General features: G+C 48.2%; 2 protein-coding genes across 2 annotated transcripts; one reads left to right on the top strand and one right to left on the bottom strand.

Moving 5' to 3' along the window:
- Window positions 1-529: 529 nt before the first annotated feature.
- Window positions 530-24,540, bottom strand: LOC107279102 (uncharacterized). The gene is made up of 5 exons (XM_015758199.1): window positions 24,378-24,540; window positions 2,366-2,427; window positions 2,091-2,205; window positions 1,860-1,985; window positions 530-1,740 (listed from the first exon to the last, which is right to left on the bottom strand). Exons 1-5 carry the CDS (start codon window positions 24,538-24,540, stop codon window positions 530-532), a joined length of 1,677 nt encoding a protein of 558 aa, XP_015613685.1.
- A 1,164-nt stretch (window positions 24,541-25,704) lies between these two features.
- Window positions 25,705-26,880, top strand: LOC107278205 (BTB/POZ and MATH domain-containing protein 1). Its single transcript, XM_066304556.1, is given in 1 exon segment — window positions 25,705-26,880. A coding segment is annotated over 1 exon segment (1,176 nt).
- The last annotated feature ends 731 nt before the right edge of the window (window positions 26,881-27,611 follow it).

The raw sequence follows: 27,611 nt of genomic DNA, 5'->3' as shown, positions 1-27,611 counted from the left end.
TTTTTAATTAAATTAAAATAAAGGAATTTTGTAAAAGAAGGTTTAAGGTGCAAAATCAAATCAAAGAAAATACCTTGGTTTAATAAGATAAATTTTAGAATAAAAACCACGAAAGATTTTAAATAGCAAAGAGAGATTCTACGCAAATTAATCTTTGGAGGTCTCTCTAATTATATTTTCCTAGGTTTAAAAGGTTAATAAGAACATAAGAATCAGCATGATGCAAGATTAGAAAATTGTTAATTTTCAAGATGTTACAAAAATACATCTCGAGTTGGCAAAGGGTAAGAATTGCTCCTTCTTGGAGCTTGTCTAGCGTGCTAGGATAGATTACCTTCTGATATACAACATTGAAGAATGAGCACAACTTTATGATTGGGTCTCGAACCTTATCTAGTAGGATGCCTCTAATCGCAACAAGAAGCAATTGTGTCATCAACACGTGGCAATCATGTGACTTCATGCCAACTATTTTCTTCTCTTTCATATTGACAAGTCTTTTAATGTTCGCAGAGTAACCAGAGCGGACTCAGACACTCTGCAGGCATTCCAACAGGCTTATTTTCTCTGCAGCACTAAGGGTGTAGCATGCAGGAGGTAGGTACTGGCGGCCATTGTGACGTTCTTGAGGATGGAGCTCGGGCCTGATGTTCATGTCTACGAGGTCTCTTCGTGCGTTCAACGTATCCTTTGTCTTGCCAGGTATGTTTAGCAGGATTCCCATCAAAGTCTCGCACATATTCTTCTCAACGTGCATCACGTCGATTGTATGGCGGACATCCAAATCTTTCCAATATGGTAGTCCCCAAAAGATAGATTTCTTCTTCCGAAAAGGTTTCTCACCACCCTTACTCGTTGCGCTTGTACTGCTAGGCCCCTTACCAAATATACATTCAATATCTTTCACCTCATTGAAAATGTCTCTGCCCTCACGTTGTGTTGGAGCTGTACCCTCCTCCACAGTGCCATCGAAATCTCTTGTATTGCTACAATAGTGGTGGCCGGCTGGAAGAAACCTCCGATGCCGCATGTACACGGTCTTTTTGGAGTACCTTAGCCACCTACTCGCTGTTTCCAGCATACATTGCAGACATGCACAACCACCTTTCACTGTTTGCCCGGATGTGTTGCCAGCACATGGGTAATCTTGGATGGTAACAAACAGCATTGCCCTGAAGGTGAAGTACTCTCTTTTGTACGCATCCCACATCTGCGCACTCCGGTTCCATAGAAACTTAAGATCATCCACTAATGGCCTGAAGTAGACATCAATATCGTTGCCAGGTTGCCTAGGCCCTTGGATTAGAAATGGCATCATTATATACTTGCGCTTCATGCACAACCATGAAGGAAGGTTGTAGATAACAAGTGCCACTGGCCACATGCTATGCCGACTGCTCAAGTCACCGAACGGGTTCATCCCATCTGTGCTCAGCCCAAACCTTATATTCCTAGTCTCCTGCGCAAAATGCTTTTTGTATTTTCTATCTATCTTTCTCCATTGAGATCCGTCGGCAGGGTGTCTTATCATCCCATCCTTGTTACGCTCTTCGTGGTGCCAACGCATCATCTTTGCATGCTTCTTATTTGCAAACATGCGTTCAATCCGAGGGATTATTGCAACCTTAACGGGCACTTTCCTTTTCTTTAGGTCGGGGCCACCACTGTCATCATTAGCATCATCATCGTTATCTCCACCCTTATACCGCGGTGTTTTACAAACTGGACACACATCCAAGTCTGCATAGTCATCTCGATATAAGACACAATCATTTCGACATGAATGAATTTTTGCACTTCCAGTCCGAGCGGGCAGACAACCTTCTTCGCTCTGTATGTTGTTTCTGGCAATACATGACCCGCTGGAAGGAGGTCTCCGATCAACTGCAGAAGCTCTGTGAAGCTCTTGTCACTCCATCCGTTGGTTGATTTCAACTGCAGCAGCGAGAAGACGACATGTAACTTGGAGTGCTCCTCTTTGCATCCTGGATAAAGCGGAGTTTTTGAGTCCTGCACCATGGACTTGAACATCTCATATTGCCTTTCATCACTGTAGGCTGTCTCTCCATCACACAACATCTAATCCAAACCATCTGATTCTTCACTGTCATATCCACCTTTGTCGACAGGCAACTCCGCATTTTCTCCGTACATTCCATCACCATGATTATGCACATTGTCATTCTCATCTTCACCATGATTGTCCTGACATGCGTAATTACGCATAAAACCCCTTGTTAGGAGATGCTCGTGAACTTGATTTGTAGGAAACTCTCTCATTTATGCAATCAGCGCATGGACAAAGCAAGTGTTCTGTCATGCTCAATGATCTAGAAATTGTTGCCCCGAGCACGAAGTTGGTTACTCTCCTGGCATATTCCAACGTACCGCGCTTCGCAACATTCATCTCTCCTTCATCCATTGGCCCTACGAAAATTCCAAAATTAACCGCTAACATTCATATATCAATTAAATCTGTAGATCAATCAAGCATCATTAGAACTAAGCTTTTATATCTCAAATGCTCGATGATTTAATACCCTAGACATTACTCAAATTGAAAATTAACATTCTCTACATCTATTCAATTAATACTAATATGTAAGTTACTCAAGGATAAGGTTGAGTTCAGGAGTGAGGGTTCCTAACACGCAAAACGGACTGGAAAATATGCACCGTTTAGTACTTTGGAAAGTATGCATGCAGAAAACGAGAGATGCTTTTGAAATTTTTGGGCAAAACCTCCCCCTTCTTTTGGATGAGCAAGAAGAAGACCACAAATCGTGAGCTAGTGTGGTGGGGAAGAAAACAACCTAAGTCATCATGCTTTCTCAAATCAACATCTCAAAACAAATAGATGCAAAAATATATAGCTAGCACTACCATCTACATTATAAATCTCTTAATATTTTTGAGGAAAAAAATACATCAAGAATCACACAAATAAAGAAAAATTATATAGAGAATCAAGATAAACTAACCATTAAGCATGCAAAGACATAGATGTCACACCCCGAAGTTCTCCTCCCAAGCCAAAAATTTAATTTATAAATGACCCCAAGAAAATACAGGTGCAAAGCAAGAGTAAACCCTTTTAAATCAATGCAGATAATAATCGGATTTGGCATGTGAAATTTTTCTTGAGTTCTACATGTCGAAATTCACTAACAGGATTTTTAGTGGAATTTTCAGAGCTCTAGAAATAATTTTAACCAATTAAAATTGAGCAAGCAATATTTTAATTCCAGGGAAAATCCTTTTCCCTTTTTCTTTTTCTTTTTCCTCCCTTTTTCCTCCTTTTTTTCGAATGGGCCGCTGGCCCATTCTCTCCTTTCCTTCCCCCTCCTCCCTGCTGGGCCGGCCGCAGGCCGAGGCCCAGCCAGGCCGCCCCGCCGCCCTCCTCTCCCGGGGTCGCCGACGGGTGGGGCCCACCTATCGGGTCCTTCCCCTACCTCCCGCCGCGCCGCCGCGCCCGCAACCGCCGCCGCGCCCACGTCTCCGCCTCCTTCGGGCCACGTCGACCACGCCCGCACGTGCGCCGCGTTCCCCGCGCCCCCTCCCCTCTCTCTTCCGCTCGCGCCCGCGCCCGAGATGGCCGGGATTCGATTTTCGAATCCCGCCTCTCTCTCCTCCCCCACTTCCCCACGTTGGCCGGCGAAATCCCGCCTCTCCCGGCCACGTCCGGCCCTCCCCTCCCCTACTTAAGCTTCCCCGTTGCTCCCTCTCGCTTTTTCCCCACTTCGCCGAACTCCCTCGTGGTCCCCATCGCTCCCGCGCCGTGCAACCACCCGCCACCGCCGTTTCCGCTACTCCGGCCGCCGCTAGTCGCCGCTAGGCTCGCCGCCGCACCGCGCCGTCGCCGCCGTCGGGTTCGTGTGGCCGAGATCCACCCCGTCCACCCCTCCTTCGTCGAGGTCCGTCGCCGGACGCTGCCGTCCCCTCCGGTGAGGACTCCCTCCCCTTTCCTTTACTTCCCCAATTCCCCGTGCGTCGCTGCCGCCCGCGCTCGTCGTCGCCTTCGGTCGTTGCCGCCGTCCGCTGCCGCCGCTTTCGCGTCGCTTTTGCGCCGTCGCCTCCGCCGCCGGATGCCGTCGCCGGCCAAGCGACGCGCGCGTGTCACCGCCGTTAGCCCTGGCCGGCCGGTCGGCTTTGATGCCGAGCCGAGCCCGGCAGCCGCCTCTATCGCCGCCCGTCCGATCGGCCCGAGGGCGATCTGGGCCGTCGGTCCCGTGGACCGGCGGTGGACCACCCGCGTGGTCCCGGTCCACGGTGAACCGCTCCCCCTGAGCCGCTGACCGGTGGGGCCCGCTTGCCGGCGCCGCGCCCCCTCCGTGCTGACGTCAGCCCTGGGATTTATTGCGCAATAAATGATTTAAGGTTTTTCTTTTATAGTAATAAACACAGTGAATCTTCTAAAATTCATAACTAATTCATTCGAGCTCCGTTTAAGCCCATTCAAGTCTCAGTAAATCAAGAAAAATGTGTAGAATCCATTAAAAATGGTTTTGTTCCCTGTTTCAGTAGTCTTATAGCCTGTTTGCAATGTTTGCCTTGTATGTCGCTAGATTCCGGTTCCTCCGACGCTCCGGTGTACTTCGAAATAGTCGCCGAGGTTCCTCCAGCAGCAGAGCAAGGCAAGTCATGCTTGTCACTTGAACATGTTGATCCTATATTGCAAATGCTCTATTGTTTTCTTTCAAATATTGCATTGTTTTATAATGTTACTATGGGTTGTTTACCTATTGTCATAGCCATGCTATTGTTGTACCATGTCCCTTTGTCAGCTTGGGGTTATAACATGACTAGAGATTGGACTAGGGATTGCTTAGCCATGCTTAGTTCAACTAGTTCACAATGGGGAATATCTTTTTAATGTTTAGACTGTTGGTTCTAATGGTTCTGTTGGATTAGTGCCACCGCTTTGGTGTTGGTTAATTAAAATAAATCACATGGTGGGCTGTGGGTGCATGGTTTTGCTGGTCGCACCCATGGCAGTTAAGGACCGGTTCGCGGGATGCCCTGGAAGAACTTATCGTACTTACCACAAGCCAGCGTGGGCAACGGCTGGGCTTGTAGTGTAGCTTTCCTCTAGCCGACGCATCCAGGCAAGGGTGGGCGTGATGGAGTTTGGATAGGCCCTGCGACGGCCTATGCGGCTTCCGGATTCACCTAGTCACGAGAGGGGACTGCCCGCTGCCTCGCGAGGAGTGGGGGTGAAACCTGAGGTGTGGTGTGCTTGGTTAGAGGGGGTTATGCGAATGGTCCTGTCACGGCCTCTTTCCGGTATGTCGTGGTGGCATGTCGGCGCACGGAAACGTGTCGTGGGGCTGTGTCTTGTGGGTACAGTTGTACACCTCTGATCAGAGTAAAACTATTCGAATAGCCGTGCCCGCGGTTATGGGCGGTCAACCAGATTCACCGTGATTAGTCTCACCCTAGTGTAATCTTTTGAAATTGGATAGTTTAGGTGGATGGTTGGGCCTGTTGCAACGTGGGATCGCGTTGGACAGTGGATAGTTAATACTAATTAATTATTACAACTGTTTAAATTTTTCAACTTCTGTCTATAAATGATCGCTTTATGCAAATGAACCACTCTAGCTCTTCTTTGATAATTCCGTGCATCATACCCCTATTCCGGTATGACTTGCTGAGTACAGTGGGTAGTACTCAGTCTTGCTCTACTTTTCCCAACCCCCAGAGTTCGAGTATGTGTCAGATGAAGGTTTCTCCGAGGAGTAGGCTTCGTCCGTGCCGTCGAGGATGTCTGTGGAGTGGTGTTCCCGCTGCAGTTCTAGTCAAGGCTTAGCTCCTGTTGTCTTTCTTTCTTTCCGCTGCATTTATGTAAGACTTTTATGATGTTTGTAAGACGTGGATCTGAATGTCAACATTGTCGTTTGTGTACCCCGGCTGGTCCTGGACGGGGATTTTAATGCACATTCTGCTTGAAATTCTATTCGGGAATTTCTGGGCGTGACAAGTTGGTATCAGAGCCGACCTTGACCGTAGGACAAGCCAAATGGAAAAACCTAAGAGCCCTCTGAATCCTTTTCATTGCATATGTTCTTTGCAATTGGATTTGTTCCGGGAAAATTGGGATCTGTTCTTGTGGTTCAAGGGAAAAATCTTGGTCGCTCGTTTAAGCGAGATTTGTCAAAACAAGTCAGTCTAGGGTTTTAGTAAAACTGTTGAGATTTATTCATCAGTCAGTGGGATTTGATGGGTGAAATGCATTAGGTCCTAGCTCAGGAACATGGGTTGCAAGGTATTTATGCTCTTACTGTTATTATTAGTATGTATCTAATTTCCCCATTATTTTATCGTTATGTGAGTCTGTCTTATTTATTCGCTCTCATGCAAAATGATCTATGCATAAAATTTCGCTCTTATTCGATTCGCTTATTTGAGTCTTTTATTGCTTTATTTAAATTTGGATTTGAGCATGCATTGATCCTACTCCTTTGTCTTCTCTAGATGGCCGGCCACCCACCCAACCACCGCGGAGAAGGCATGATTGATTTTGTGGCAGAGTTGGCACGCATGACGCTGGTGGTGGGCTACCCCAACGCGCCAGAGTACACGACTGTTCCACCGCTCAGTGGCGAGCTTCCTCACCGTGTTCGCTTGGAGGTCCACGGCTACGTGGGTACCTGCCTAGATAATATGGTGGTTGAGGCATCCGGAGGCACTGCAGATCACGCTTGTCAGGAGGCAGCATACCTGATGATGGCCAGACTACGGGAGCGCCACAACTACATCTTCCACGACACGGCGTACCGATTTCACCCTTGCCGAGCCAGCGGTGGTGATGTCAGTACTTTCCGTCCGACAGCCGGCGAGAACGACACCACCTTTGGTCACATGTGTGCTGTGATGAGGGGATTGGATAGGATGCACTCGGACCTGCACAAGGCGACCAAGGCCTTGAATGATGGGAAGCTCATGAGGATCGTCGCTCTGAAGGACGAGATAGCGCGCCTGAAGAGGGAGAATGCTCAGTTAAAGGGTCTTCCCGCGCCAAGAGGAGTCCGGATCCGCACTACACCCCGCAAGACGACGACGGCACCCGTGCGCATCCAGCTTGCGCCCAGGAACCCACCTCCATCAGCAGCTCCCGCAGCACCTCCAGTTCCGCCCGCAGTTCCTGCAGCTCCAGCTCCAGCTCCAGCTCCCGTTCACATGTCAGCTCCCGCGTCCGCTCTCTCCTTTGCTCCAGCATCAGCTGCCAGGAGTCCAGCCAGTGGCAACGGAGGTTGGTTGTCTGCTACTCCCATTGGCAGCCGCGATCTCAGCAGCAGCAGCTCCAGTGGCTCAGAGTCGGGCAGCGGCGAGACTTATCTGCCAGGCTCCGGGAGTCGCTCAGAGGGACCTGGTGACGAGCAGGAGGACGCCTTCGACTCCACCGACCGCAGGAGCCGTTCCGAGCATTAGGCTCGTTTTCCATTAGTTTATCGACTGTCTAGCTTTTGTTTGTTAGTTTGTGTGTCTAGGTTGCTTGCTTGTGGGTCAGTCGACGGTCGATATCATGTGCCTATGATATGGCTGTCTTAATAAGGATTTTTGCTTGCTTTTTAAGTGTTTTAATTCAGATCAGAACAATTGCAGTTTAAATTCCTATGTAATAAAGCTTAGTTCCTGAGCATCTGTTTTTCTTCTTTTTCCCCGCCTGCTTTTCCCTCCAGATGGTCTACACTAGGAATGGTAGCCGCGCAACAGGCGAGGGCAGCAACGGCGAAGAGCGCACTGATGGGGTGCATCCCAACAGTGATTCCGGCAATGGTCCGCCACCACTTCCCGAGAATCCGACACTAGCCCAAGTGATGGCACATCAGACTCAGATGATGGCAGCCATGATGCAGCAGATGCAGCACCAGCACCAGCAGATGCACCAGAGGATGCTGCAGCACGCTGAACAGCAGCATCAGCAGTTTGGTCCCCCTCCCCCTCAGTCTAAGTTGCCAGAGTTTCTACGTGTCAGGCCACCCACCTTCTCCAGCACCACCAACCCTATGGAGGCGAATGACTGGCTCCATGCCATAGAGAAGAAGCTGAATCTCCTGCAGTGCAATGATCAGGAGAAGGTTGCTTTCGCCACACACCAGCTTCAAGGTCCTGCGTCAGCTTGGTGGGACAATCACATGGCCACCCGCCCACCAGGTACTGAAGTCACTTGGGCAGAGTTCTGCCGTAGCTTCAGGAAGGCGCAGGTGCCAGACGGGGTCGTGGCACAAAAGAAGAGGGAATTCCGGGCACTCCATCAGGGCAACAGGACTGCGACAGTGTATCTCCATGAGTTCAATCGCCTCGCGCGATATGCACCAGAGGATGTCCGCACCGACGCCGAGAAGCAGGAAAAGTTCATGGCAGGTCTGGATGACGAGCTGACCAACCAACTGATATCTGGGGACTACGCTGACTTTGAGAGGCTGGTTGACAAGGCAATCCGTCAGGAGGATCAACGCAACAAGATGGACAGGAAGAGGAAGGCTGCTCAGTTCAGGGCAGATCAGGGAAGTCACCAGAGGCCGCGCTTCACTCCCGGGCAGCAGGGTGGACCTACCACCATGATCGTTCGTCAGCACCGCCCGTTCAACCCTAGCAACTTTCCCCAGGGCGCCAGTGGCAGTCAGAACCACCATGGAGGTCAGTCCAACCGCGGTGCAGCTCCACGCCCACCAATGGCACCGGCACAGTCAGGCCCGCCCGCGCAAGCCAAGAAGGAGACTGGAGCAAAACCAGGGTCCTGCTTCAACTGTGGCGAGCTTGGCCACTTCGCTGACAAATGCCCGAAGCCTAGGCGTGCCGGGCCAAGGTTTATCCAGGCTCGTGTCAACCACGCATCTGCGGAGGAGGCACAAGCAGCACCAGAGGTTGTACTGGGTACGTTTCCTGTTAACTCAATCCCTGCAACAATACTTTTTGATTCTGGTGCAACGCATTCGTTCATTTCAAAGAAGTTTGTCGGGATGCATGGGTTAAGGAAAGAAGAGCTTAGCACACTAATGAGGGTTTATACCCTGGGAAATAGTTCAACCTCAGTCAGTTTTAGCCCTTCAGTGCTAATAGAAATTCAAAGATCACCATTTCTAGCTAACCTCATTCTTCTCGAATCCAAAGACCTAGATGTCATTCTTGGGATGGATTGGTTAACCAAGTTTAAGGGAGTCATTGATTGTGTGAATCGCACAGTCACCTTGACCAACGAGAAGGGAGAAACGGTAGTGTACAAATCACCAGACTCACCAAAGCGAGGGGTCTCTTTGAATCAGATTGAGACGGAAATCCCAGTGGACACCGTGGAGAAGAACTTGAGAAAATTGGAAGATATACCCATAGTCTGCGAGTATCCAGAAGTGTTCCCCGAAGACCTCACCACCATGCCACCCAAGAGAGAGATTGAATTCCGGATTGACTTGGCACCGGGAACCGCTCCAATTTACAAGAGACCGTACAGAATGGCGGCCAACGAATTAGCCGAGGTCAAGAAGCAGGTTGATGAGCAGCTGCAGAAAGGGTACATTCGACCAAGTACTTCACCTTGGGGTGCTCCGGTCATTTTTGTGGAGAAAAAGGATAAGACGAAGAGGATGTGCGTTGATTATCGCGCACTCAACGAGGTCACAATTAAGAACAAATATCCTTTGCCGCGAATCGATGATTTGTTTGATCAACTGAAAGGAGCTAAAGTGTTTTCTAAGGTAGACCTGCGATCAGGCTACCATCAGTTGAGAATTCAGGAAGAGGATATTCCAAAGACAGCCTTCACCACTCGGTACAGGCTATATGAGTGCACGGTTATGTCCTTCGGACTTACCAACGCACCCGCGTTCTTCATGAATCTGATGAACAAAGTGTTCATGGAATTTCTGGACAAGTTTGTTGTGGTATTCATCGACGACATACTTATCTATTCAAAGTCCGAAGAAGAACATGAGCAACATCTCCGTCTGGTACTCGAGAAGTTGAAGGAGCACCAGCTATATGCCAAGTTCAGCAAGTGTGACTTCTGGTTGACGGAAGTCAAATTTCTGGGCCATGTCATTACAGCTCAGGGTGTGGCAGTTGATCCATTGAACGTGGAGTCAGTTACCAAATGGACCCCACCGAAGACCGTGTCGCAGATTCGAAGTTTTCTTGGACTTGCGGGATATTACCGCCGATTCATCGAAAACTTCTCCAGGATCGCCCGACCCATGACTCAGTTGCTTAAGAAAGATGAGAAGTTTAAATGGACAGCTGAGTGCGATAAGAGTTTTGAGGAGCTCAAAAAGAAATTAGTATCCGCACCAGTTTTGATTCTGCCCGACCAGATGAAAGACTTCCAAGTCTATTGCGATGCATCCCGCCACGGACTTGGATGTGTCCTAATGCAAGAGGGCAGGGTGGTTGCGTATGCCTCGCGGCAGTTACGTCCACACGAAGGGAATTATCCAACTCATGACCTAGAATTGGCAGCAGTGGTTCATGCTTTGAAGATCTGGAGGCACTATCTGATTGGCAACCGCTGCGAAGTATATACGGACCATAAGAGTCTGAAATACATCTTCACCCAACCGGACCTAAATCTCCGACAACGAAGATGGTTGGAACTAATCAAAGACTATGACATGAGCATTCACTACCACCCGGGTAAAGCCAATGTGGTGGCAGACGCATTAAGCAGGAAAAGTTACTGCACTACCCTATGCATCGAGGGCATGTGTGAGAAATTGCAACAGGAGTTTAAGCGTCTCAACGTGGGAATTGTTGAGCACGGGTTCGTAGCCGCTCTGGAAGCACGGCCTATGCTCGTCGATCAAGTTAGAGCCGCTCAAGTGAATGATCCCGAAATAGCCGAGCTGAAAAAGAACATGAGAGTCGGAAAGGCTCGGGATTTCCTTGAGGATGAACACGGCACAATCTGGTTGGGAGAAAGATTGTGTGTACCTGACGACAAGGAACTGAAGGATCTGATACTCACCGAGACTCATCAGACCCAGTACTCCATTCATCCAGGCAGCACCAAAATGTATCAAGACCTCAAGGAAAAGTTTTGGTGGGTCAGCATGAGGAGAGAAATAGCTGAATTCGTCGCACTCTGCGATGTTTGCCAACGAGTGAAGGCAGAGCACCAAAGACCAGCAGGTTTACTCCAACCTCTTCAAATCCCGGAATGGAAATGGGAGGAGATTGGAATGGACTTTATAACAGGACTGCCCCGGACATCATCGGGTCATGATTCAATCTGGGTAGTCGTGGATCGACTCACTAAGGTTGCTCACTTCATACCAGTACATACCACGTATACGGGCAAAAGGTTGGCAGAGCTCTACCTCTCGAGAATCATGTGTCTACATGGAGTACCCAAAAAGATTGTATCTGATCGAGGGAGTCAGTTCACCTCAAAATTCTGGCAGAAGCTGCAGGAAGAATTGGGGACCCGTTTAAATTTCAGTACGGCCTATCACCCGCAAACTGATGGTCAAACCGAGCGAGTCAATCAAATCTTGGAAGATATGTTGAGAGCTTGCGCTCTTGATTTTGGTGGAGCTTGGGACAAAAACTTGCCATATGCGGAATTCTCGTACAACAACAGCTACCAGGCCAGTCTACAGATGGCACCGTTTGAAGCTTTATACGGCCGGAAGTGCCGCACACCTCTCTTCTGGGATCAGACAGGTGAGCGTCAACTGTTCGGGACAGAGGTATTAGCGGAAGCAGAAGAGAAAGTCAGAATCATCAGGGAAGGGTTGAGGATTGCCCAGTCTCGACAGAAGAGCTACGCGGATAACTGCTGAAGGAAGCTCACTTTTGAGGCAAGGGATTACGTGTATCTTCGTGTCACTCCGCTCCGGGGAGTACACCGCTTTCAGACGAAAGGCAAGTTGGCACCACGCTTCGTGGGACCCTACAAAATCTTGGAACGAAGGGGAGAAGTTGCTTATCAGTTAGAACTTCCATCCAATATGATCGGCATCCATGACGTGTTCCACGTGTCCCAATTAAAGAAGTGCTTAAGGGTACCTGAAGAACAGGCTGATTCGGAACACATTGATATCCAAGAGGACCTAACATACGTGGAGAAGCCGGTTCGTATACTTGATACCAGCGAAAGGAGAACCAGAAACAAGGTCACCTGGTTTTGCCGAGTTCAGTGGAGTCACCATTCAGAAGAGGAAGCAACCTGGGAAAGGGAAGATGAGTTGAAAGCCACCCATCCGCACCTCTTCACCAGCTCCTCCGAATCTCGGGGCCGAGATTCCGTTTAAGGGGGGTAGGTATGTCACACCCCGAAGTTCTCCTCCCAAGCCAAAAATTTAATTTATAAATGACCCCAAGAAAATACAGGTGCAAAGCAAGAGTAAACCCTTTTAAATCAATGCAGATAATAATCGGATTTGGCATGTGGAATTTTTCTTGAGTTCTACATGTCGAAATTCACTAACAGGATTTTTAGTGGAATTTTCAGAGCTCTAGAAATAATTTTAACCAATTAAAATTGAGCAAGCAATATTTTAATTCCAGGGAAAATCCTTTTCCCTTTTTCTTTTTCTTTTTCCTCCCTTTTTCCTCCTTTTTTTCGAATGGCCGCTGGCCCATTCTCTCCTTTCCTTCCCCCTCCTCCCTGCTGGGCCGGCCGCAGGGCGAGGCCCAGCCAGGCCGCCCCGCTGCCCTCCTCTCCCGGGGTCGCCGACAGGTGGGGCCCACCTGTCGGGTCCTTCCCCTACCTCCCGCCGCGCTGCCGCGCCCGCAACCGCCGCCGCGCCCACGTCTCCGCCTCCTTCGGGCCACGTCGACCACGCCCGCACGTGCGCCGCGTTCCCCGAGCCCACTCCCCTCTCTCTCCCGCTCGCGCCCGCGCCCGAGATGGCCGGGATTCGATTTTCGAATCCCGCCTCTCTCTCCTCCCCCACTTCCCCACGTTGGCCGCCGAAATCCCGCCTCTCCCGGCCACGTCCGGCCCTCCCCTCCCCTATCTAAGCTTCCCCGTCGCTCCCTCTCGCTTTTTCCCCATTTCGCCGAACTCCCTCGTGCTCCCCATCGCTCCCGCGCCGTGTAACCACCCGCCACCGCCGTTTCTGCTACTCCGGCCGCCGCTAGTCGCCGCTAGGCTCGCCGCCGCACCGCGCCGTCGCCGCTGTCGGGTTCGCGTGGCCGAGATCCACCCCGTCCACCCCTCCTTCGTCGAGGTCCGTCGCCGGACGCCGCCGTCCCCTCCGGTGAGGACTCCCTCCCCTTTCCTTTACTTCCCCAATTCCCCGTGCGTCGCCGCCGCCCGCGCTCGTCGTCGCCTTCGGTCGTTGCCGCCGTCCGCTGCTGCCGCTTTCGCGTCGCTTTTGCGCCGTCGCCTCCGCCGCCGGATGCCGTCGCCGGCCACGCGACGCGCGCGTGTCACCGCCGTTAGCACTGGCCGGCCGGTCGGCTTTGATGCCGAGCCGAGCCCGGCGGCCGCCTCTATCGCCGCCCGTCCGATCGGCCCAAGGGCGATCTGGGCCGTCGGTCCCGTAGACCGGCGGTGGACCACCCGCGTGGTCCCGGTCCACGGTGAACCGCTCCCCCTGAGCCGCTGACCGGTGGGGCCCGCTTACCGGCGCCGCGCCCCCTCCGTGCTGACGTCAGCCCTGGGATTTATTGCGCAATAAATGATTTAAGGTTTTTCTTTTATAGTAATAAACACAGTGAATCTTCTAAAATTCATAACTAATTCATCCGAGCTCCGTTTAAGCCCATTCAAGTCTCAGTAAATCAAGAAAAATGTGTAGAATCCATTAAAAATGGTTTTGTTCCCTGTTTCAGTAGTCTTATAGCCTGTTTGCAATGTTTGCCTTGTATGTCGCTAGATTCCGGTTCCTCCGACGCTCCGGTGTACTTCGAAATAGTCGCCGAGGTTCCTCCAGCAGCAGAGCAAGGCAAGTCATGCTTGATGCTTGTCACTTGAACATGTTGATCCTATATTGCAAATGCTCTATTGTTTTCTTTCAAATATTGCATTGTTTTATAATGTTACTATGGGTTGTTTACCTATTGTCATAGCCATGCTATTGTTGTACCATGTCCCTTTGTCAGCTTGGGGTTATAACATGACTAGAGATTGGACTAGGGATTGCTTAGCCATGCTTAGTTCAACTAGTTCACAATGGGGAAGATCTTTTTAATGTTTAGACTGTTGGTTCTAATGGTTCTGTTGGATTAGTGCCACCGCTTTGGTGTTGGTTAATTAAAATAAATCACATGGTGGGCTGTGGGTGCATGGTTTTGCTGGTCGCACCCATGGCAGTTAAGGACCGGTTCGCGGGATGCCCTGGAAGAACTTATCGTACTTACCACAAGCCAGCGTGGGCAACGGCTGGGCTTGTAGTGTAGCTTTCCTCTAGCCGACGCATCCAGGCAAGGGTGGGCGTGATGGAGTTTGGATAGGCCCTGCGACGGCCTATGCGGCTTCCGGATTCACCTAGTCACGAGAGGGGACTGCCCGCTGCCTCGCGAGGAGTGGGGGTGAAACCTGAGGTGTGGTGTGCTTGGTTAGAGGGGGTTATGCGAATGGTCCTGTCACGGCCTCTTTCCGGTATGTCGTGGTGGCATGTCGGCGCACGGAAATGTGTCGTGGGGCTGTGTCTTGTGGGTACAGTTGTACACCTCTGATCAGAGTAAAACTATTCGAATAGCCATGCCCGCGGTTATGGGCGGTCAACCAGATTCACCGTGATTAGTCTCACCCTAGTGTAATCTTTTGAAATTGGATAGTTTAGGTGGATGGTTGGGCCTGTTGCAACGTGGGATCGCGTTGGACAGTGGATAGTTAATACTAATTAATTATTACAACTGTTTAAATCTTTCAACTTCTGTCTATAAATGCTCGCTTTATGCAAATGAACCACTCTAGCTCTTCTTTGATAATTCCGTGCATCATACCCCTATTCCGGTATGACTTGCTGAGTATAGTGGGTAGTACTCAGTCTTGCTCTACTTTTCCCAACCCCCAGAGTTCGAGTATGTGTCAGATGAAGGTTTCTCCGAGGAGTAGGCTTCGTCCGTGCCGTCGAGGATGCCTGTGGAGTGGTGTTCCCGCTGCAGTTCTAGTCAAGGCTTAGCTCCTGTTGTCTTTCTTTCTTTCCGCTGCATTTATGTAAGACTTTTATGATGTTTGTAAGACGTGGATCTGAATGTCAACATTGTCGTTTGTGTACCCCGGCTGGTCCTGGACGGGGATTTTAATGCACATTCTGCTTGAAATTCTATTCGGGAATTTCTGGGCGTGACAATAGATCTCTTGATGCTTTTGAAATTTTTGGACAAAACCTCCCCCCCCCCCTCTTTTTGGATGAGCAAGAAGAAGACCTCAAATCGTGAGCTAGTGTGGGGGGGTATATATAGGCTGCAGGCTAATAGGTGCCAGTTCTTGTTAAAAACCGGCAGCTATATTAAAAAATTGACACCTATACTTTGCATCATAACCAGCACCTATAATCCTCCCCGACCTATATGATGCAAACCGGCACCTATAGGTGTTATTTGTGCTGGTTTTTGAAGCCTTATTGGTGTCGTTTTACTAAATAACCGGCACCTTTTATATAGGTGCCGGTTTTTTTGCATGGCTGCCACCTATTAAATTTTTGGACCGCTAGCAGGAGGATTTTTAATGCCGGTTTTAGACAAAAACCGGCACCAATGTCCCTTCCAACTAAAACCGACCACAATTAACCGTTATATGTGCCGGTTTTTTGGTCTAATGGCAGGAAGCGCCTTATAGGTGCTAGTTTTTAGCTAACCGGCACCTTTGTGGCCGATACCTATGGGTGTTTTTGTAGTAGTGTGTGATGGTGGTGGTGGACCTCGACGGCGGAGGACCGTCACGGATGCTGGACGTGAGAGCCGCCGCCGCCGCCATCGTCGTCGTCGTCATGCCTGCGTACTCCAGCCCGTGGCCTGCGTTTTGTTGGAATTAATGAATGGGCCTTAGCCCACTCGAAGATTAATTCTTTGGAAAATCACAAAAAGCCCACCTCATGGGATGGCATGCATGTGGAGTTTAGTACCACCTTGCTTATTCTAGGAGAGGGGGACCTCCTTAAAAGGGAGGATGCCCTCCTAGCCACTTGAAGCATGTGTGGTGGAGAGAAGAGGGGAAACACGCGCGCGCTCGCTCGCCTCGCCGGGCCGGGCCGGGCCGGCGGCGCGCGTGCACGACGTACGCGTCGAATGGTCCGAAAAATTGGCTCCTCACCCTTGCGCAGATGCAGCCTCCTTTTGCAGTTTTGTTTTGCTGCAAATTCGGATTCGGTTTTGTTTTGGAAACGTTCCGAAAAATCCGGTGCGTGCAAACGGCGTGGAGTCCGGATAAGTTACGCGCGACTTATCCGGTTTGGTTACGTGCAGTAGAGATCGTGCGGGCGCCCTGATCAAGCGACCCTTCTCTATATAAACCAACCTGCCGTCTTCACGCAACATACGCGAAATCAATCTAGGGTTTGCCTCCTACTCTGTACTGCGCCGTCGCTCGTAGACTACTCCATCCCTCTCGCCGGCGTGCACCGGCGATCGGGAGAGCAGGTCTCCGGAACCTCTGCCTTCGACGTCTTGCACCGGGAGAAGGCGGCAATAAGGTTTTTGGGAAGCGCTTCGCGCGACGGCTCGCCTTCCTCTTCGCTCGCGTGTTTCGTGCCTTCGTAGACACCTGCGAAAAGTTTCGACCAAGCAGCCGGTCTTTCCGTCACCTCGGTACGTGTTCAATATGTTGCGCATATTTGATCTGTTCATGTTATACTGTGTAGTTTACATGTGTAGATCTAATGATGCGTTCATGCTAGTTTTCATCTGTAATGTCATGATTTATTTATGGAATAGATTAAATCATTATATGTCTATAATTTCAACAATCCAAAAACCTTATTGTAGGCACTGTGATTTTACTATGGCTGGTTTTGCCGATGCACTGAGGCCGGATAAATTCACCGGTGTGCATTTTAAGAGATGGCAGATCAGGGTCACTCTGTGGCTGACAGCTATGAAATGCTTCTGGGTGAGTACTGGCAAACCTGAAGGAGTTCTTACTGCTGAACAGCAGAAGCAATTCGAGGAAGCCACTACTCTCTTTGTGGGATGCATTCTTAGCGTTCTTGGCGATCGTCTGGTCGAGGTGTATATGCATATGACCGACGCTAAGGAGTTGTGGGATGCACTGAATACTAAATTCGGTGCTACTGATGCTAGCAATGATCTGTATATCATGGAGCAGTTTCATGACTACAAGATGGCTGACAACCGTTCTGTAGTCGAACAGGCTCATGAGATACAAACCATGGCTAAGGAACTCGAACTCCTTAAGTGTGTCTTACCCGACAAATTTGTGGCCGGGTGCATTATTGCAAAACTACCTCCATCTTGGAGAAGTTTCGGTACTGCACTCAAACACAAGAGACAGGAATACTCCGTTGAGGGGTTGATAGCGTCTCTTGATGTTGAGGAGAAAGCTCGGGAAAAAGATGCCGCGTCTAAGGGCGATGGTGGGCAGTCCAGTGCCAATGTTGTGCACAAGGCCCAGAACAAGAGCAAGGGGAAATACAAAGCTCAGCAGACCACCAACTTCAAGAAGCAGAAGAAGAACAACAACAATCCTAATCAGGATGAGAGGACTTGCTTTGTGTGTGGCCAAGTTGGTCATCTGGCTAGGAAGTGTCCACAGCACAAGGGGATGAAGGCACCTGCAGGGCAGACTTTTAAGTCTGCTAATGTGACCATTGGCAACACTGGAGATGGAAGCGGGTATGGTAATTTACCTACTGTTTTTTCAGTTAATCAATCTACTAATTGGTGGGTTGATACTGGGGCCAATGTATATGTTTGTGCTGACATCTTATTGTTTTCTTCTTATCAGGTCGCACGGGGTTCCACCGTCCTAATGGGGAATGGGTCACATGCTTCTGTTCATGGTGTTGGCACGGTAGATCTGAAGTTTACTTCGGGAAAGATCGTGCAGCTGAAGAACGTGCAGCATGTCCCTTCTATCGACAAGAATCTTGTTAGTGGCTCCCGTCTGACTAGAGACGGATTTAAGTTGGTTTTTGAGTCTAATAAAGTAGTCGTGTCTAAACATGGATATTTTATTGGTAAAGGTTATGAGTGCGGAGGCCTGTTCCGCTTTTCCCTTTCTGATTTCTGCAATAAGTCTGTGAACCATATTTGTGGCAGTGTGGATGATGAGGCTAATGTTTGGCATTCACGTTTATATCATATTAATTTTGGCTTGATGTCTCGGCTTTCCAGCATGTGTTTAATTCCTAAGTTTTCCATTGTCAAAGGTTCTAAGTGCCATAGTTGTGTGCAATCGAAGCAACCTCGCAAGCCTCACAAGGCTGCCGAGGAGAGAAACTTGGCACCACTAGAACTCCTACATTCAGATCTTTGTGAAATGAATGGGGTGTTGACGAAGGGTGGAAAACGATATTTCATGACATTGATTGATGATGCTACTAGATTTTGCTATATGTACTTGTTGAAAACGAAAGACGAGGCTCTAGACTATTTTAAAATTTATAAGGCAGAAGTTGAAAATCAACTTGACAGAAAGATAAAAAGGCTTAGGTCTGATCGTGGTGGAGAGTTTTTCTCGAACAAGTTTGACTTATTCTGTGAGGAACATGGCATCATACATGAGAGGACGCCTCCCTATTCTCCCGAGTCTAATGGGATTGCTGAAAGGAAGAACCGCACACTGACTGACTTGGTGAATGCCATGTTGGACACCGCGGGACTGCCTAAGGCATGGTGGGGGGAGGCATTGTTGACCTCAAATCATGTGTTAAACAGAGTTCCTAACAGAAATAAGGACAAAACACCATATGAGATATGGATTGGTAGAAAACCATCACTTTCTTATTTGCGCACATGGGGGTGCTTGGCGAAAGTCAATGTACCAATAACGAAGAAGCGCAAACTTGGACCTAAGACTGTGGACTGTGTTTTTCTGGGATATGCTCATCATAGCATTGCCTATAGATTTTTAATAGTTAAATCCGAGGTACCGGACATGCATGTTGGTACAATTATGGAGTCTCGTGATGCTACCTTCTTTGAGAGCTTTTTCCCAATGAAGGATACACATAGTGGTTCGAACCAACCCTCTGAAATAATTCCCAGTTCAATCACACCACCAGAACAAACTGAACATACACATGAACTTGTCTCTGAGGAGGATGTCAGTGAAGCTCCTCGAAGGAGTAAGAGACAAAGGACGGCTAAGTCTTTTGGTGATGATTTCACTGTGTACCTCGTGGATGACACTCCTAAGTCAATTTCAGAAGCATATGCATCTCCTGATGCAGACTACTGGAAGGAGGCTGTCCGTAGTGAAATGGATTCCATTATCGCTAACGGGACTTGGGAGGTGACAGAGCGACCCTATGGGTGTAAACCTGTGGGGTGCAAGTGGGTGTTCAAGAAGAAGCTTAGGCCTGACGGTACTATTGAAAAGTACAAGGCTCGGCTTGTTGCTAAGGGCTATACTCAGAAAGAAGGCGAAGATTTCTTTGACACTTACTCACCTGTTGCTAGATTGACCACAATTCGTGTGCTACTTTCCCTAGCAGTCTCACATGGTCTTCTCGTTCATCAAATGGACGTTAAGACAGCTTTTCTTAATGGAGAGCTGGATGAGGAGATCTATATGGATCAACCTGATGGGTTTGTAGTTGAAGGTCAAGAAGGCAAAGTGTGCAAATTGTTGAAGTCTTTGTATGGTCTGAAACAAGCTCCTAAGCAATGTCATGAGAAATTTGACAAACCATTGACATCTGCAGGCTTTGCAGTCAATGAGGCAGATAAATGTGTGTACTATCGCCATGGTGGGGGTGAGGGAGTTATTTTGTGCTTGTATGTTGACGACATACTGATATTTGGGACAAACCTTGAGGTGATAAATGAGGTTAAATCATTCTTGTCTCAAAATTTTGATATGAAGGATTTGGGAGTAGCTGATGTTATCTTAAACATTAAGCTAATTAGAGGTGAGAATGGGATTACACTCTTGCAGTCCCATTATGTGGAGAAGATCTTGAATCGCTTTGGCTACATTGATAGTAAGCCTTCTCCAACACCTTATGATCCTAGCTTGTTGCTTCACAAGAACAAAAGAATTGCTAGGAATCAACTGGAATACTCCCAAATCATTGGCTCGTTGATGTACCTGGCTAGTGCAACTAGGCCTGATATCTCCTTTGCTGTGAGCAAGTTGAGCCGATTTACCTCTAATCCGGGAGATGATCACTGGCGTGCGCTTGAGCGAGTAATGCGCTATCTGAAAGGTACTGTGGAATTGGGGCTTCACTATACTGGGTATCCTGCGGTACTGGAGGGTTATAGTGATTCTAACTGGATCTCTGATGTGGATGAGATCAAAGCCACTAGTGGATATGTTTTCACACTGGGTGGTGGTGCTGTTTCATGGAGGTCTTGCAAACAGACCATTTTGACGAGGTCAACCATGGAAGCAGAGCTAACGGCACTGGATACTGCTACTGTTGAGGCAGAATGGCTGCGTGATCTATTAATGGATCTGCCTATTGTTGAAAAACCGGTGCCGGCTATCCTTATGAACTGTGACAATCAAACGGTAATTGTCAAAGTGAATAGTTCTAAGGATAATATGAAATCGTCTAGACATGTGAAAAGACGATTGAAGTCTGTCAGGAAATTAAGAAACTCCGGAGTTATAACGTTGGATTACATACAAACAGCGAGAAACCTGGCAGATCCCTTCACGAAGGGACTATCACGAAATGTGATAGACAATGCATCGAAGGAGATGGGTTTGAGACCCATGTGAGTTATACTATGGTGGTAACCCAGTCTATGTGATCGGAGATCCCGTGAATTAGATCCTGGGAAGAACAAACCATTAATAAACTAGAGGAGAGTACCAATATATATACCCTCTCCAAGTGAAGATGCATATACTCTCGTGAGCTGCAAGGCAAGTTGGCTATGCCTTAATGAGTTCTGTTGGCTTTAATTAGCGAAGATGTTGTCCTACAGAGCATTCTTGAAAGAACTCACCTTTGTGAGCTTGACTGTTGGTCGCAATCTATGAAGATTTTGGGTGAATCTTCTAGGAAGCTTACTAAAGACCTAGGAGTATGACTTATACGCTCCACCCGAGGGGTAGTCTACAGACGGTCTAGTACCAGATAAGACTTTGAGTGAAACTTGCTTGCACAAGACTTGCAATTCAAGGCGTAGTCCATTGTTCAAGTTGTGAGTAAGTGTAGCTTGGAGTTCTAGGTGGATGTTCAACCTTAATTGGTCTCCATCGAACCGCTGGTATATAAACAGTATATTGGAAAAGGCAAATCTCAGTGGGATTTTGAGATTTGGTGGGGGATTGTTGGAATTAATGAATGGGCCTTAGCCCACTCGAAGATTAATTCTTTGGAAAATCACAAAAAGCCCACCTCATGGGACGGCATGCATGTGGAGTTTAGTACCACCTTGCTTATTCTAGGAGAGGGGGACCTTCTTAAAAGGGAGGATGCCCTCCTAGCCACTTGAAGCATGTGTGGTGGAGAGAAGAGGGGAAACACACGCGCTCGCTCGCCTCGCCTGGCCGGGCCGGGCCGGGCAGGGCAGGGCAGGGCAGGCGGCGCGCGTGCACGACGTACGCGTCGAATGGTTCGAAAAATTGGCTCCTCACCCTTGCGCAGATGCAGCCTCCTTTTGCAGTTTTGTTTTGCTGCAAATTCGGATTCGGTTTTGTTTTGGAAACGTTCCGAAAAATCCGGTGCGTGCAAACGGCGTGGAGTCCGGATAAGTTACGCGCGACTTATCCGGTTTGGTTACGCGCAGTAGAGATCGTGCGGGCGCCCTGATCAAGCGACCCTTCTCTATATAAACCAACCTGCCGTCTTCACGCAACATACGCGAAATCAATCTAGGGTTTGCCTCCTACTCTGTACTGCACCGTCGCTCGTAGACTACTCCATCCCTCTCGCCGGCGTGCACCGGCGATCGGGAGAGCAGGTCTCCGGAACCTCTGCCTTCGACGTCCTGCACCGGGAGAAGGCGGCAATAAGGTTTTTGGGAAGCGCTTCGCGCGACTGCTCCCTGTTCGTTCGCGACGGCTCGCCTTCCTCTTCGCTCGCGTGTTTCGTGCCTTCGTAGACACCTGCGAAAAGTTTCGACCAAGCAGCCGGTCTTTCCGTCACCTCGGTACGTGTTCAATATGTTGCGCATATTTGATCTGTTCATGTTATACTGTGTAGTTTACATGTGTAGATCTAATGATGCGTTCATGCTAGTTTTCATCTGTAATGTCATGATTTATTTATGTAATAGATTAAATCATTATATGTCTATAATTTCAACACGTTTTTCTGTTGGTTGGCAGCACGCCACTGTGCACAGGATTCTGATTTCTAAGCTACCTCTGCCTAGCCTCTTGTACGAAAGCTAAAGAGAAGTGATGGTATCCAACTCCAATTGCTAGGAGTTAACAGGAAGAAGCAGAGTTTGATCTGATTCGGGATTGACGGCTGCTTCCCCGGTTCCTCAACGGTAAGTAGTCAGAAATTAACCCGATGTACGCCGTCCCGTGCAGCTGCTCAGCCTGCTTCCCCGGTTCTTCTTGTAGGGCTCCAGCCTGCAGCGGCGTCAGTTGCACATCCACACTATCATCGTGCATGGGAAACAGTTTTAAACCCTCAAGAGAATTGTTTCCTCTCATTGTGTATATGAATAATTTTGAAAAAAAAATAATATTCATACAACACATATACCACTCCACAAAATCTCTAGTAAGACTCCATTTACACATTTAGATATAAAGAAAGACAAATTCAACGGATGAATACTAGCTAGCGATTCTATTTATACGTACTTTAATTCAATTTTTTTCTTAATTTGTAGAACAAATTTAAACTTAATAAAGTGTTAGATGTCACTGTACTCCACATTATCATTTGTTTTTAGAAAAAATATAACTATTTGCATCAAATTTGCTAGAAAAAGATACACAAGTGAATATCCCCTCGAGGAATTAAAATTTATTTCCGTACATTCGTGATGCTTGTAGAAACCACTTCCTAGAAAAGTTTTAACTTATGGTGCTTATACAAACAGGGCCAGCCCTGACGGGGCTGAGCAATGCAGCCGTACTGGCCCCCCAACTCGGGAAAAATATGTAGTGCAAACCACATATGTAGTGGAAACATGGAAACTACCGTTGGATCGAGAAATGGATGTCTAAGATTCGTCCACGTCACCATGAGTTAAAATTTAACTCGCGGATTCACTCATGAGTTAAATTTTAACTCATGATGATGTGGACGAATCTCGGACGTCCATTTCTCGATCCAACAGTAGTTTTTAAGTTTCTACTACTTATGTGGTTTGCACTACATATTTTCCTATCAACTCGTAGGGGCTCCCACCTACCCCCCATGCCATAGTAGCAAATAGCGATGTCGATGCCACGTCATTCCTAATTGGCTGATTCCACAACGCGATCGGTGAGATTACTGCCATGACAAGTAAGCGAGAAGAGGCAAGTAGCGATTGCATCTGCAATCAATTGTCGATGCTTGCCCCCAACCAGTATCGTTCCCCGCCCAGCCGCTTTGTTCAAACGGCTGCCGGATCTGCAAGACACGTTGACTACTTGCCAATCTGCTCATCTACTTGCAAAATACACCCCCCCCCCTAATTTTAAAGGTAAATTTTACTACAGGACATCGCGAGTTCGTGACCGCACGAAGTCACTTTTGTAGAAACACACTATAAAAGTATGGTTATTTGTCGGGGAACAACGCACCCATTAAATTAATATTTTTGTACTGACTAGACGATTCTGCCCTCACTTTTTTACATGGCTGGACCAAATTGGCCCTTCTTTCCCTTTCTCTTCCTATCTTCTTCCTTATCTCTTTCTCTCTCCCTTGATGGGGAAATTTAACTATTTGCCACTCTTGTGATATGGCAATTAACGATTTGCCACATCCTGTCAATGACATGTGGGCCCTCATGTGTCTATGACATGTGGACCTAGTGGCAAATCGTTAAGTAACATCCGTAATAGTGGCAAATAGTTAAAAGCCCCCCCTCGATGGGCCGAGTGTGGCTCGATGAACACAGCAACGGCGTGGCTCGTGGTGGCCGTGCAACGCTATGCAGGCGGCCGGTGACGCGGCACAGGGTGGCACGCGGCGCGGTAGCGCACTCGTGCAAGAGCGGCGACCGGAGCAAAGGCGGAGCAGCGGCCACGCGAAAACGGAGCAGCGCCCGGCGCGATGGTGGCACGGCTGCACAGCACGCGGCTCCGTCTCCACCTATGACCTCTGAACCCCGTGCCGTCATGTCTGGCTCTTCTTCGCCCTGCTCCCCAACCCCACGGCATCGCGGTGGACCCGCACCTCCAACCGCGTCGGCGCTGAACACCACCTCCGTGCGGCACTGCTCGCCTCTTTCCCACCGTCTCCGCCTGGATTCGTCGCCTTCCCTGCGGACCTCGTCGACACCGGCTTCGCCACTGATGGCCTCTCCTATAACCGCGCCATCAGCTGGCTCTTCCCCCATGGACCTCGCTGCCAGGTGCCCCTTTCGCCTCGGCCGACCTCGTCGGGGATGGAGGGCCTCATCGACTCCCGTCGGCATGTTTCCTGCGTCACCTCACTGGCATGCTCGGGCCCCCCACCCATCTGCTCCCCTGCCAGCCGAGGACGCGTGGGTTAGTGAGCAGATGCTACCCGCGCACCTTCCCGCCGCCTCCCACGGCCGGCTGCAGTCAAGCTTTGCCTCCTGCGAGCAGAGGAAGAAGGTGAAAACAATGGTAGAGGCTTACATGCGAGCCCATGTGCTTGATAAAGAGATAGAGGTAGAGAGATTGCAAATCTGACATATGGGTCCAAGAACATTTTAGAACATTCACTCGATTTCTCTCTCCTTTTTAACTAGAAATTATTATTTTAATGGGCACGATGTCCACCAGCAAATATCAACTTTTGAGAGTATATTCCCCTAAAAGTCACTTCGCGCGGTGTTCTACAGCTAAAAGATATCCTGTAGCAAAATTTCCCAATTTTTAAAATGTATGACGCTATTGACTCTTTTTATAATATTTGACCATTCATCTTATTAAAATAATTGGTATAAATATCATTTATTTTGTTGTGACTTGTTTTATTATCAAATAAAATACAATCTTAACTTGTACTTTTACATATTTATATTAAAATTTTGAATAAGACGAATAATTAAATATTGTGCGAAAAGTAGAGTGCGTCGTACATTTTGAAAATAATGTAGTAGGAGGTAAGCAGCAGCAACAGTTCCCACATATAAATATTCGAATTAGAAAAAAACAAACTTATTGTCCGTAAACTTTCCATTAGTCATTTGGGGACAGGGACAAACTTTCTATTAGTAAATGGAGTGTGGACGAGCCCTTTTCGGACACGTTTGTTGGATTGTAGAGAATCAAACGAATCGAAGTACTAGACCAATCCGAGTATTAAGCTGCAAATAAAAAATCTCCCGGAATCCTTTCTTTCTCTTCTTCACGAATTTATAAGCAAGCAATTGGAGAGTAAGATATAACAATCTCTCCGTGTCTTAGCTGAATAGGCCAGCTTCTTTTTTCTATAAGAACACATGTGTTCAATTAGATTCTTGTAGTGTCAAATCTTCTACGCACAACAGCCATAAATTAAATAGGCGACGAGTACGTGTCCCGCGGAAGGTATGTCGATGGCGACCACCGCACCCAACGTCGTCGACAGCGACTGCGGCGGCACCCCGCCGTCACGGTCAGCCTCCACCATCATCGCTGCACGAACCCTCCATGTGCTCACTATTGATGGCTACTCCGACACCTTGAAATCCAACGTCGACCCTAGCTAGCACTTGCTCCTTTCCTCACCGTTCAGCGCCGGAGGACACACCTGGTGCATCCACTACTGCCCAATCGGGTCCACCGAGGAAAGCAAGGACTTCATCTCCATCTACCTTGTTCTCGAGGACACCACCGCCGACGTAGTGTCGGCACATGTTACGTTCAGTTTGCTCGACCAACAGGGGAATCCGGTGCCATCTCACACCCTCACAACCCCACTGCTTAAATTCTCTCTTCAAGGCACTCTACCTAAGGGCCTGGGGTATAACAGCTTCATCAGAAGAGACGACTTAGAGCGATCGGGACATCTCAAGGACGATTGCTTTGCCATCGGGGTCCATGTGGTCGTCACCAAGGAAGCAATACCGTCGTCCATCACCGTGCCACCATCGGACATGCACCTGTATTATGGCGATCTTCTCTCAAGCGAAGAACGGTACGCCACCGATGTTGAGTTCCTAGTTGGCGGCGAGACCTTCGCCGCGCATCGATTGGTGCTCGCAGCACGATCCCCTGTCTTCATGGTGGAGCTTTTTGGGCCGATGAAGGAGAGTACTACTGTAAACAAGATACAAATATTTGATATGGAGGCGCAAGTGTTTAGGGTTTTACTTAAGTTTATCTACATAGACATGTTGCCGGAGATGGATCAAGAAGATGAGGCCGCAATGGCTCAACATCTACTTGTTGCAGCGGATAAGTATGGCCTGCATAGGCTGAAGATGATCTGCGTAGAAATATTGAGTAACCACATTGATGCCAACTCCGTGGCAACCATCTTGGTGCTAGCTGATAAGCACCATTGCTATGGTCTCAGGGAGGCATGCTTTGACTTCCTTAACTCCTCAGCAATATTGTCTGCGATTGTAAATACAAGTGACTTTCAGTATTTGATCCAAAGCTGCCCTGATATTTTGGAGGACATAAGTTTCAACATTGTTGCTCGTCAATTGGAGAGAGCAATTTTCCTATCAGAAAACCAAGCAGGCCAAATCAACAGCGTAGAAATCGGAATTCGGTCATGACAAATTGACAAATTGAGGTATCCAGATGTACTTTAGCTGAAGATTTTCAATATTATATGTTCCAATCAGTTTTTGTCGCTCGTACTCATTAGCTAGTTGCATGTGCTTCGTAAACTTAATTATATATTATATATCAACTTTAAGTCTTCCATCGTACATATATCTATACTCCTCTAAAAATAAAGTAGTGGTGAATGTGCCACCATTCTCACCACCAACTCTTTACCCTTTTGAAGTGAAGAAATGACATGTGGGGCTAAGAGAACCACATGTCAACTACCCCCCCCCCCCACCATATCTACTTTTTGTGATAAAAAATGATATTGTGAGATCATAGGACACAAATATTAATTACAAATATATATAGAATTTGAGAGAAAATGTATATAGAAAATCATGATAATAGCAGGTTAATAATCATTTTCATCAATTAAAATCTCGTTGTAACGCACGGTCAACATGCTAGTATATATGACATGTACTTCGAGTGGTGATGACATGCAAGACATGTATCTCGTTGTAACGCACGGTCAAGAGGCAAGGAGACTTATATACCATCAACACGAGTATTCGTGCTACATTTCAAAATTAAGATTTGTGTAGGGAAAATGTACAAATTACCCTCTCCCCGATCTATCGCGGTTGACCGAATTACCCCATAAACCCGAAAACCAAACATCGCTCACCCTAAACTTTTAGTACAAGATGAATTACCCCCCCCTACCCAATCT

Source organism: Oryza sativa, chromosome 10, assembly GCF_034140825.1.
Source record: "Oryza sativa Japonica Group chromosome 10, ASM3414082v1".
Lineage (NCBI taxonomy): Eukaryota > Viridiplantae > Streptophyta > Magnoliopsida > Poales > Poaceae > Oryza > Oryza sativa.
Note: the sequence above shows the minus strand (reverse complement) of the source record. Positions and strands in the feature narration are given on the sequence as shown.

Coding starts and splice junctions, on each gene's coding strand:
- LOC107279102 (XM_015758199.1), bottom strand. CDS start 24,540: ATGGGGGAAGAGCCAGCTGATGGCGCGGTTATAGGAGAGGCCATCAGT. Junction 2,206..2,365: donor CGTTGGAATATGCCAGGAGA/GTAACCAACTTC, acceptor TACGCATGTCAG/GACAATCATGGTGAAGATGA. Junction 1,741..1,859: donor CGGAGACCTCCTTCCAGCGG/GTCATGTATTGC, acceptor ATGACTATGCAG/ACTTGGATGTGTGTCCAGTT.